We start from the raw sequence: 12,915 nt of genomic DNA, 5'->3' as shown, positions 1-12,915 counted from the left end.
AAGATAAAGAAATAAAAAAATTAAGCAGAGTTCACAAAACATAAACTTGGCATGATAACTGGGCTTCGGTGTGGGAGAAGGCAGGGAAGGACTGTCACTTGTGGACGGTAGTCGAGGGAAAGTGACAGAGTGTCTATGTTGGCAATGAAGCTTGCCTCTTGGCAATGTGGCAGTGCGGTATTTCAATTTTTCTTATCTCTCTAACAATCCGAAAAATTCTTCTGGTAAAACGCTTCCCAGCCATAGACGGTGTTTTATACCTTCCAGTGTATAACCAACATTACCGATGGGGCCTGGTGAGGGGCCTTTTAATGCAAGCAAGTGATGGAGGTAACTCTTAATAAGCAGAGCAGTGAAGCAGTTGTAACCCTATGTGGCCTAAGCAAACTCTCTGCATGAACACAAGAACAAAATTCACAGGGTCCCTTATGTTATCCCTAAGACGACTTGAAGGCGAAAGCCCAAGTGCCGATGCATTAATTAGCCAGAGTAATTAGGTGCATTAATTAGCCACTTTAATCACAGAGTCAACCACCTTAACTCGCTGAGTCATCCACTTTAATCACTTTGTCATCCCTCTTAATTACTTTGATTCCACCTAATTCGCTATGCTGTGGTGCAACAGCCAAAATAGGATTTGGAGCAATTTTCGGAGCAGGAAAATCTTGCTTTTGGAGCAGGAAAATCCAAATTTGGAGCAGGTTAAGGAGAAAAAAACACAGTTTTGGAGCACTAAATCCCAAATTTGGAGCAGCTTCACAAACACTTACTCATAAGACGCCATAAAATTTGCCCCGCATAATAAACGCACCCCCCAACTTTGCACTGGATTTCTGGGGAAAAAAAAAGTGAGTTCATTACACAAGTATATATGGTAATTCACATTAGCAGTGTACGTGAGGGCAGGGGCGCGATCGGAAATCGTTGTTCGGAGCGCGCGTTCAGTTTCGCCGCGCACGGCTGACGTAGGCCGCGCCCGGCGAAATTGAACGTGCGCTCCGAACAACAACCTCGATCGCGCCCCAGCAGTGCACTGCACGCAACTTTTCCCGCCGAACACGTGGAAAGTACACATGTAGTTCTTGGCGAGTGGTTACCTTTTGTTTTTTTTTTTTGTTTTTTTTCTGACGATATGTCGCGATGTTTCGGCAGTAGTCGAAACATGCAGCGACTGCTTGACAATCTTTTGGCGATTCGGCGGTGTACAGCGAAAATCGGCACCGTTTCATTACCGCGGTGCCTGTTGCCACGTGGAACCGAACCCTTACTAGTTTTGTGCATTGCATCGCCTACAAAGCTCAAGCCGTCAGTGCCAGGTGGATTGCTGTACTGCACAAGTGAATTTCCCGTGGAGTATTCGCACCTGCTCCGCTCGTGACTGCGTGCACAGATACGGCGAGGATCTTGTTGAGCCAATGCGGCAATTGTGAACTACTTTCGTTGCTGCAAGCAACGCGCACTCCGCGTCTTCGCGAGATTTTACTTCATATACAACACACCGTACTGCAACCAGCAGCGAAAATATTCTTCGGCGCCCACCATCAAACACGCCAACGTCTCGTCTGGGCACTTTGAAACTCATCTGCGCTACTGGTACTGTAATGGTGTGTCAAGCTGCAAGTTGCCAACGCGGCCTTTATTTCCCGCTAAAACTAGTGTAACCGAGAAATTTTGTGGCCAGTTGGGCGTTTTGGCGCAGCGTGGCGCAAAAATACGAAATTGTATCAAAATGGTGCAATTGGCGCAGCTGTTGCACCCCTCTAACTTTGCTTTGATTCCTCTTAATTTGCTTCGTCCTCCTTCTTAATTCGTTTCGTCCTTCTTTTAATTGGTTTAGTAATGCACTTTAATTTGCTTTGATTCCTCATATTTCACTTTCATTCCACTTAAATTTCACTGATTCATCTAAATTAAGTTTCATTCCTCTTAAATCGCTTTGTCCTCCTTCCTAATTCGCTTTGATTCTGCTGAGTTTGCTTTCATTACTCTTTAATTTGTTTTGATTCCACTTAAGACACATTGAGCCATCTTAATTCATTTGAATTCCTCTTAAATCACTTTGTCCTCCTTCCTAACTCACTTCAATTCCTCTTAATTCACTTTGTCATTCTTCTTAACTCGCTTTGTCATTCACTCATGCCGAGTCATGCTTTGGCCCGTTTTAACTGCCTTTAACTCGCCCGAGTCATCCACTTAATTCACTTAGTCATCCCTCATAATTTGCTTAGTCATTCACTTAATTCACTTTATCATCCATCTTGCTTGCTTACTAGGGTATGAGTGCTTACGGGGGTATGAGCCATTAATCATGATAGTTTTTGTAGCTTTCATGTAGTTGACACGTTTTTGCTCAAGGATTTTGAAGGTCGACTGAACGCCGAGATATTAAGGCTTTCGCCTTAAATAACAGTCTCGTGAAGTAGCTACCTTGTCGCAGGTGGAGCACATCCTCCCGCTCAACTCCCAGCTTTACAGCTGCTTTGGCAGCTGCCTCCTGCGCAGTGGCCGCGCTCACCCACACGTCCTCGCTCTGCACAAGTGGAATGCCCGACACACTCTCAGATGACCAAAACCTCCTACAGTTTAAGGACAGGGTTCTCAGAGGCGTAATGTCATGCTGATACACTGACAACCCATGCAACCAAAGGCAGACATCAGCGAGAAAATGGCCACAATCACCTCATACATGCACAAAATGTTATCGCAGCGTGTGTGATGTGTTATGCACTATGTAGCACAAAGAGTCACATTCCATAAATAAATTGGGGAAAGCAGGCCTCCATCATTTCCACATTCCCCCAAGGAGCATGATGGACTAAGCAAGCTAAGCAAAGAATCCACAACTACAATAGAACCATGTTGATATGTTCTTTAGAAGAGCACACGAAAAGAAATTATGATCTGGGAAAACATCACATATGATAATACACTTGGAGCAGCACTACAGATATGGGAAAAGGCTACTCTCCCACAAAACCTTACTTGGAATTGAATAACTATTGACAACCTGTTCTGCAAAGTTCGTTATCGCTGTCTAACGGTTCAATTGCCAGCTGAACACTTTTATGGAGCGATTGTAACTAGGAATCATACTAGGTGAAGCTTATAATTTCCGTGTTTGTGCTCGGGTAGAACCGTCAATAACAACATCCTCTTTTTGAGCACTCGCAGCCTTTTTTCAGTTTTCACACAGTTTTGTATATCAAGTACTGGCAAACATTATTGAAGGTACGAGAGAATGTCCACAAACGTGGGTGCGGGATGATCCCTCATATCTTCATCTTTCTATCTCCTCTTAGCTTTCGGCTTTGTAAGACATGTTGAGATAGTAACTGGTCATGACCTTCTGCACTGCTTAGCAGTTTCTGCAAATCGACTGTTTTCAGTGGAGAAATGCAGTGATCATCGCAGGCACTGGCACCGGATGATGCTGCATTGGTGGTACACAGCCACAGTTTTCGAACATAACAATCGGAAAGAGAAACATAAAAAACAGAAACTTAATACACATGACCTTGTGAACACTAAATGAGACTTGTGCTTCAGAAGATAAGAGCTGGGAAAATGTAACAGAAACACATATCAACAACTTTCATTCACTACCTGCTGCATCATGAAAACAATGAAAACAAAATGCACATCAATTACAGTAGACTTCTGTTAATTCAACTCCTGTTAATTTGATTTTTCAGTTAATTTAGGTTCCGACCGAAGGCCCCAGCTCGCACCCATGCATTTCTATGGGCCCAAACTTTCATTATATCATCCTAAAATTGGCCTTCACTAGATAATTCAAACTTGACCAGTCAGCATGAATATGCCTGACCCCTATGGTGACCTCACTAACGACCCCTTGAGTGGCAGCATCGGCCTTGGCTGAGCCTAGGGGATAGTGAATGCATTGAACAAACGTTAAAAAATCCCCCGTCGAAAACGCCTCTTTTCAACCTGCCCTAGGATGATTTTCAATCAATAGCTATAGCTTACAATGTCTGATTATGGTATAGTTGCCCGATTCTAATGCTAAGCTTTTTCCCCCCAAGAAAATTTAACCAAAAATTGCCCTCGTGGCATTTGAAAGCTTTAGAGCATAACACAGAAGTACTGTGGCACAGGTGACTTTAAAAAAAACTGTGCGGCGAAGCTGACATAGGAAACCGGCCACCCTTGTGCAACACATATTAGACTCTAGCTCATTTTTTCTTGCTAAGATATTGCTTGCGCGTTTGATTTCTACTTTGTTTTGCTGCTTTAGAATCATTTCTATGTTAATTTTCTACTTTGGACACATAAAAAGTCGAGAATTTGATAAATCAGCACACATAAATCGACATTTGATTCGGGGGCGTGTTAGAATCTGGCAACTACTACTGATATAACGACCACTTTTCGCAGAACTATTGTATTTGTTATAAATGAGTTCGACTGTATTATTGAATATATGTAGGGATGGGCGAATATTGAAATTGAGGTTCGAAGCGAATAGCGATTTGGTCGAATAATTTCGAATCGAATAGCTTGAATAGTATATATCATATATTACAGTAAAACCTAGTTAATTCGAATTTCACGGGACCACAAAAAAATGTCCGAATTAACCGAATGCCGAATTATCAGGGTATCCAAAAAACAATAAGCAATTGCTTACTACATCAGCATGATTTTATTAGTGTAATAGATGAGCAAATCCTTTTGCTATTTTGCACAAAAACAGTGTGGAAGCTGCAATTCTCGTCATCTCGTGACTGATTGGCTCTCGCAGCGGCGATTGAGGCCTCGCGACTTCCTTCGCAGCACGGCCACAGTGCGCGCCATAATTTGCGACACGTTTTTCACTACCGCGCGCACATCCCGATCATTTTTTCGCCAGTACACTGACCACCAATAGATCGCACATTCATCGCAATGAAGCCAGTGCTCTTCATCCTCAACAGCTTTGCACTGAGTCAAACCGAAACAACTGTTTGTCGCAACCGCTATCGACGCGATTATAAACGGCGACTTTGCGGTGCTTAAGACACGCGGCCGACGCACGCACCGAGTCAAAACGAAACTACCTTTCGCTGAAACAACTGCAGACGAAGTCACGGTCGCTATCTATGCGATCATGGATGACCACTATGCAGCTTTTGGGCACACGGTCGACGTGCGTATTAAGTCAAAACGAAACTACTTTTTGCCGCGGAAGAAACCGCGGCAGCTATCGACGCGATCCATGGATGGCAACTATGAAATCCCGCGGCCAACGCAAGGTTATGCGCGGTGGTAAGCGCAATAAAGGCACGAGGCGTTCCGTCGCTGCTGTCACTCACATAAGATTTCTGCTGATGACTATGGCGATGCAGACTCCACCGCTTCGTTTTGGTTGTACGCTAACGCCGTTTCTGCTCTTTTGCATCGCACATTTTCGGCTCTTTAATGCAAAAATGTATAGCCTTCAAGATTTATGGTTGATGTATGGCTGCCATGACGTAAAGCATAGCCTCCGAGATGTGTACTGGCCATCCGCAGTTTCTGGCTACCTATTCGAGAGTGAGGAATAATTCGAAAATATCGAATGCCTGAATTCGAATCGAAGCGAATAACGAATATAGAATTATTCGATCGAATATTCGAAAATACTGAATATTCGCCCATCCCTAAATATATGTGAATGTTTCATTACAACACAAGTTGGTATGTTGCCCTGAGTCATATTTATGAGAACTTCTGGTAATTCAAAGAAAATATTGGGGTCCCCTCGAGTTTGAATTATCGAGAAACTACTGTATAAGCATACATTTGTTACACACTGATATCATTTAGAAACATTTCATCTTTACATTGCTACATCTGATAATTCGTTATATCCATGTTCATTTAAGGGGGGACGCGGGTTCTAGAATGGTAAAAAACCGCCGAAAAATTGATTTTTGGAAAAACGCATTTTAGGAATGTTTGGGCCTTCAAACAGCTGCCCTCAAATTATTAACCCTGATTTCGATCAGTAAATAGGAAAAGATCGGCTTTCAAAACGCCACGGGAGACGCGAAATGACCTGCGGCAGGCAAAATTTGGTCAAACTTCCCGCGCGCACCGCGGGCGCAGCCGCCAACCGACCGCCGCCATCTTGGGCTTGTTTTGTAGCTGTTTTCTTTGTGAGCATTTTGGGCCAGCTCAAAATGGTGCCGCTAAAGCTGAACGACCGCTCTCGCTGCTTTTCCGAAGGGTGGTTCCGGGCCTCTGATTGGGCGGAGCACGCGCGCACAAGGCGAGCCCCCCGTCTCGCGCCTCCCATTGGCTGGCGCGCCCACCGAGGTGGCCATTTTGCTTTTTTTTTTTTTGCATGCGCCGCCGTATCTCCCCGGTTTCTCGCGGTCGTCTGCTACGCTTGTGTTCACGCGGCTCGCGCACCGTCTTTTCGTCTCGCGCTCGCCTGAAGATAACGCGTTAATCCAATGCCTCCTATAAAGTCTTTATAGGAGGCGTTGGTTAATCTTACGGAAAGAAATGAAAGCGTCCATCGAACGCACGGCTGAAGATCGCGGACGAAGGCGCGCTACCCGAACGGCCGGAACCACCGTGTCCGAAGCGGCGCATCTAACATCGCCGTTCATTCTACTGGGCATAGCTCAGATGACATCAGATGACACCCATCTGATGTCATCGGATCGTCAGCCAGCGCGTCCAGCAGCACCCAAGACTGTGTTGATATGGCATACTATTCAGCGCAAGATCACGTTGATACGGCGTACTATTCAGCGCGCTGCCCGAACGGTTGGCACGAGCGGAACGGCCGGAACCACCTGTTGCGTCCGAAGCGGCACATAAACATCGCCGTTGATTCTACTGGGCATAGCTGTGGCCCATCTGATGTCATCGGATCGTCAACCAGCGTATCCAGCGGTACCCGGCTTACTATTCAGTGGGCGAGTAGGCTGAGCACGCGACAAGTGCGGCGATCTTGAAGGAATGTCTGGCATCATAGTGCGCAACGAAGCGGAGCGGAAATTCAAGCTGCTAGTCGCAAAAGCTTCGGAAGTCGCAAAATGAGCATCTAGACAGTAGTGATACCAAGGTTAGGCTTTCAAAACGGCACAAGCCAGCAAAGAACCCTGCATATACAGCCCTGGCATGCTGTAGAGCGAAGTGTTGTTGAATGACAGTAATCAATTTTGGTCATTCAATAAATATTCCATAAATGCGTGATTTTGACTTGAACATTGTGTAAGCTTATTTGTCTATGGAAAGGCTACTTTATTATACAATTTTTGTATTCATTTAGCTTGCAGGCCACTGGAATGGGCACATGAAGTGGTAAATGTAGTTTCTCATGCTGGTTTAGGGGCAGTACATGGCTTTATGACAAGCTCTTCCCAGTTTTCTGGCAGGGTACAGTCATATATTTAGTATAGTTATTCTCGTGAAGAATAGAGCTACGAAATGATGTCATTAATATTGCTGTAGCTGGATTCTATAAAAGGTTGCAGCTGTCTAAACTTCAAATGCGTTTTTCTCAGTTCGATGTTTTTACACACCGCACTCAGTCTTACGGGGCTTTTTTCTATGATGTTGTGGAGTGACAATAACAAGTTTTGTATCTGCGCATTCGTAATGAAATAATCTAGGGGGTGATGCTATTTATGTTACTCTAGCATCATTCTATAAATTACAATCAAAAGTAACAATGAGTGAAAATAAGAAAAATATATTCACAGTCAATGTTGGTCTCCTTTCTTACCTTTACAATGATTTCAAACAAATAAAAATAGCATCACCCCCTAGAGCAAGTCTTTGGCATTAAAGTCATGCTCTTACTTTTTGTCTTTGACAACGATAAATTGCCAAAAAGCCCCGTAAGAAGTACTCATGAATTAAAGAGAAACTGAGACATCCACCCAAATGTAGCAATTCGCTACTATGGAAACCCAACCGGGTTCCTCGAAAGAAAACCTCGCAGTTGAAGAAAAATTCGTCCTGGTCCGGGACTCGAACCCGGGACCACCGCCTTCAACTGCGAGGTTTTCTTTCGAGGAACCCGGTTGGGTTTCCATAGTAGCGAATTGCTACATTTGGGTGGATGTCTCAGTTTCTCTTTAATTACTTATCTCCACCTAGCGGATTTCCGCTGAACTATTACATCATATACTTGCCTTTGCTTCGAGTTCAGGCGGTGGTCCCGGGTTCGAGTCCCGGACCAGGACGAATTTTTCTTCAACTGCGAGGTTTTCTTTCGAGGAACCCGGTTGGGTTTCCATAGTAGCGAATTGCTACATTTGGGTGGATGTCTCAGTTTCTCTTTAATTACTTATCTCCACCTAGCGGATTTCCGCTGAACTATTACATCAAGTACTCATGAAATTTATTTTCAGATTTTAATACTTTCTGAACTAGTGTAGCTATCAAAAAACTAATTATAGATTTGAAATCAGTGCGAAAAATTGATCTAAACAGTGAAGTTTAGTTCAGATAAAACCAAAAGTAAAGAAAAGGTTTTTAGAACCCACGTCCCCCCTTAATCAAAGTTCGACTGTAGTACGTAAAGATAGACAGACTTCCATAAGAAGGCTTACATAATTTTGCACTGTGGCACGTGCATGGCTGCAAACTAATTCTAGCAGGTGGCAACAGCTATCACAGTGGCTTGTTCAATATATGTGGCTAGGCAACAAAAGTAAATGAAAATGAGAATGAAAAGCAGAACAGCATCCCCTTCCATGTGCTTACGTCAGCATTGAGCACTCTGTAGGCTGGAATCTGGTGGCCCCACCACAATTGACGAGAGATGCACCAGTCCCTGCAGTTGAAGCCAATAACACTGTCAAAACAGGACCAATACCCGTAACAGCAGCACAGCATCCATAGTTTAACAAACATTTTTTGGGCTAGGTGATTCATCTCTTGCTAAAGACAATTAAAAAGCATCAAGAAAAGAACAAAGACATGAAAGACCAGACATAAGACCAGCTCTGCAAGGAGCTCTCCTGCCCTCACATTTTCTTTTCTTTCTTTGTGCTCTTTCACCATTTATGTTGAAGTCAAGCACCATCACAAGAAAGAAGCTGTTTGTTCATCCAAACAAGACTGAGGTTCAAGATGAACACTTAAAGTGATGAACAGCAGTTAAACGAGGGATGTCAAAGGCTGAAGACGTTTCGACACAGGAGCTTCTCTTCGTCAAAGATGAGTCCTCTTGTCGAAAGCTTGGCTACAACTTGAGACATTCCTCGCTTGACAAGTGCTCATCACTGTACAGTCATGAAAGACAAAAACATGCACATAAAAGATCTCACACAATAAAAAGGAAAATTACAAGTTTGCTTTGACCCTGTAATGCCTGAAACCTCATTCCACATCAAGAAAGATGAGAACAATCTGTTCACCTTTATTTCTGGCCATGCAGAGTAAATTTGCCAAAAAACAATAAAATGTTACTTGAGTAAAATCTTTGTTCGACTATCCAGAACTAAAACCTCGCTCCCGTGTATCAAAAATCATACTAATGTCAGGTGTTAATTTTCCCCTGCTTAAATAGGAATTTATCAAACTCAGCGTAGCATAATTGATACACTTGGCATTACACGGTTAAATGGACAAAGGAAGCGTATGAAGGCCATAGTCTTACTTGATTACAAAAACATTAATTGAGTGTACTGACTCAATAACATGCCTGTGCTGATGACTGTATAAAGAGATACCTCGATGCAGAGGCCAACTCACTCGGTTCTTGTGAGCCACTCCACCCAGGCTTTCCGGCAGTGGTCAGGCTCAAAGACCAGCTCTCCACTCTCTACTGCCTGCAGTGTTTGATAACAACATTAGTTTGCAATCAGGCATTATTCTATAAATGGAAGGTACATGCATACCCTACCAAAGGATTTGGTGGTTTCAAATCTTTATCAACATTCAAAACTGACCAATCATTGCTTCTTGAAGTGCGAAACGTTGAAGAAAACCTACTGCAACAACAAGTATCAGAGAAAGAAAACAACTACCGAGGGAATTAACTTCTGCTTCACATAAATGATGGTGCACCAAAGTGCAGCTGCTGATAATTCTTCTGACACTAAGAGAACCATGAAAATGCAACTGTGCAATCAGGAAAAACAAATTTTATTAGTACCTCTGAAGCTCATTAGAGCGACACTAAAAAGAAAATTGCATTGAGCTGTATTAGTACAGTCGAACCCACTTATAACAATATTCAAGTGCGATGAAAATTCTGTTGTTATAACTGATAATTGTTGTAACCGGGTTGCACGAAAAAAATCAAAATCGGAGGATGGCAGAGCTGTTATGAGAAAACTATAATGGCAGGGAGTAGGTGACTGCCCCTCCCCACCACCTTCCTCCATCCGGTTGCTGATTGCATTGACTCGTTTAACTGTTTAACTCTGCTTTCTGCGCGCTCCAATCGCATGTAAGAAGCCACGGCTATCTGCATTCAAGAATGGCACTGTTATAAGAGCTGAAAAGCGGGGTCACGGGCGGCGACTGACATGCGAGCTCAGCCGAGGCATCGGTTTGATGGCGTCAAAAGGGGCCTTTTAAAAAATGCGAGAAGCAGCTTGAGAAATCCAGAAGAAACGCTGGGGCATAGATCAACACAAGCATCTCACCACTAACTTCTCACTGGCCTGCATAATAAAACCCCATGTCCGTTAGCTTTGCTTGCGCTACACGATGCTTGCCGACACCTTTCTCTATCCATGCGCTCCACGTAGTGCAGCAGAATGTCCCTCGCGAAAACGAAGCCCCGGAGCGACTGAATCATCTGCAGGGCCTGCGAGGACAACGAGCCTGCCCTACCGCGTCATTGCCGCCGTCGTCAATGTCGTTATCCGATGTAGGCACATTCGCAACGATCGCCGCATTGGTTAGAAGCAGTGCGCTTTTGTTTCACCGGCAACATCATGCAATGCTGGTGATCAGCGAGTGGCAGCGAGTCAAATGAGGCTAAGAAACCATGTGGCCAGGAACGACTTCGATGCAGCCAACAAAGGCGAGCATGAGCACCTTAAACCGTTGCCTACACTGCGCAGTATGACGGGCCAGCCGGCCATCGAGCTATCTGGGAGCAACGCCCAGCGCTATCAGCCCAATTAGAGTTGCTGTATATGCTCCCAGGATGTGGTAATGCCTGCATACGGCAGGCATTACCAAATCCTGACTGAGAGCTTACCACTGTCGTTGAAAAGGAAAGTGTACAATCATTGCATTCTACCAGTGCTAACATATGGGGCAGAAATTTGGAGGTTGACAAAGAAGCTCGAGAACAAGTTAAGGACTGCCCAAAGAGCGATGGATCGAAAAATGTTAGGCCTAACGTTACGAGACAGGAAGAGAGCGGTGTGGATCAGAGAGCAAACGGGGATAGCCGATATTCTAGTTGACATTAGGAGAAAAAAATGGAGCTGGGCAGGCCACGTAATGCATAGGATGGATAACCAGTGGCACGGGCGTAGCCAGAAATTTTTTTCGGGGGGGGGGGGGGGGGGGATTCACTGGTCCGACCGGGGGGGGGGGGGGGGGGCAAGCGTCTGCTTTCTTCTACGTGACGTGATCGATAATAAGTATTGGTAGTTTCAGCGGACTCTATACAGTCGCCGACCGTTTATTCGGACTCGACGGGAACCGCGAAAAAATCCGAATAATCGAGAGTCCGAAAAAAAGGATTCGCCAGAAAAAAGTACCTTTATGGTTCCAGTGGACGGAAAAAATTGTCAATGCGCGACTGTACAGATGCACGCTTACGCGCGATCAGGTCAGCCTTATTTCCGACAGTGTCTGGCTATCGCTATAGACAGTCTTGTAATTGCCGCGTCTCGTCGGCGCAGATGGCACGGGAGGCGTCGGAGCCATTTCGCACTACGCGACGACTGGACGAGATTGAACAAGCAAACCAGGCCTAACACACTAAGGCTTCCATGGGTTCTCAAAGTGGGTTCCGCAGGCCCCTGCTCGGGGTTTCGCGAGCCACTGATAAATTTTCCCTGGTCCCGCTCTCGACAAGTGTCTAAAACGGCGAACACGAGGTGCGCTTGATCCAAAGAACCTCCATTACCCATGCCTGAGTGTCAAAAAGCACATCTCAGTGCGTAACAGCAACGTGCGAACCGCGCAATTAATACGCAAGCAGCTTGTAGCCACCCAACCTCTCAGAACGGGCAGCGCGCCTAAGCTTTCGCACTTGAATCTCGGAGGCCGTAACTTACCACCATGCGCCTTTCTCCTATTTGTAGATAGGGTAGGTGCCGATAGCGTGCGCACTGACCTATACGTTGGAGGAAAAAAAAACGTGGAGCACCACAAATGCGCGCCGCAGAAGAGCAAGAACGGCGTAGCGTCCAACCGAAATGAAGCGGCGCAGTCCGCATCGCCGTGGTCCTCAGCGGCAATCGTACGCGGCACGTGACTGACAGCAACGCCGAAGTGCTTCGTGCTTAATTGTGCCTTTAAAGCTTTCTTGCGTTTATCGCCGCGAGTAACACCGCGTTGGCGGCTAGCCGCGTGCCTCCGTAAGTGCGTAGTCGCTATCTCTGATCGCGTCGATAACCACCACAGTTTCGTCCGCAGCGGTTGCGGCAAATAGTAGTTTCGTTTTCACTCGATGGGCGCATCAGCTGCGTGCCTTCACAACTGCGTAGTCGCCTCCCATGGCAGCGTCGACAGCGACCGCAGTTTCGTCCCCACTTCTTGCAGTGAAAAGTAGTTTCGTTTTGACTTGGTGCGTGCGTCAGCCGCCTGCCTTCTGAACCACAAGGTCGCCGTCCATGATCGCGTCGAAAGCGGCCGCGGTTTCGTCCGCAGCGGTTGCTGCAAGCAGTAGTTTCGCTTTGACTCAGTGCAAAGCTCTCGAAGATAAAAAGCACCGGCTACATCGTGATGGACGGACAATTTGTTGGCGAGCAGCTGAGTGGTGAAAAAATAATCGGG

General features: G+C 45.4%; 1 protein-coding gene across 3 annotated transcripts in view; it reads right to left on the bottom strand.

Moving 5' to 3' along the window:
- LOC119437625 (valine--tRNA ligase, mitochondrial-like) overlaps nucleotides 1-12,915 on the bottom strand; it is a 201,138-nt gene that overhangs the window by 91,565 nt on the left and 96,658 nt on the right. For all 3 annotated transcript variants that reach the window (XM_037704619.2, XM_049660745.1, XM_049660746.1), the window contains 3 exons: nucleotides 9,700-9,776; nucleotides 8,707-8,776; nucleotides 2,428-2,530 (listed from right to left, as the gene is read on the bottom strand). In XM_037704619.2, coding sequence (XP_037560547.1) covers nucleotides 2,428-2,530; nucleotides 8,707-8,776; nucleotides 9,700-9,776 — 250 coding nt within the window. The remainder of the gene's footprint in view (nucleotides 1-2,427; nucleotides 2,531-8,706; nucleotides 8,777-9,699; nucleotides 9,777-12,915) is intronic.

Source organism: Dermacentor silvarum, chromosome 1, assembly GCF_013339745.2.
Source record: "Dermacentor silvarum isolate Dsil-2018 chromosome 1, BIME_Dsil_1.4, whole genome shotgun sequence".
NCBI classification, from domain to species: Eukaryota; Metazoa; Arthropoda; class Arachnida; order Ixodida; family Ixodidae; genus Dermacentor; species Dermacentor silvarum.
Note: the sequence above shows the minus strand (reverse complement) of the source record. Positions and strands in the feature narration are given on the sequence as shown.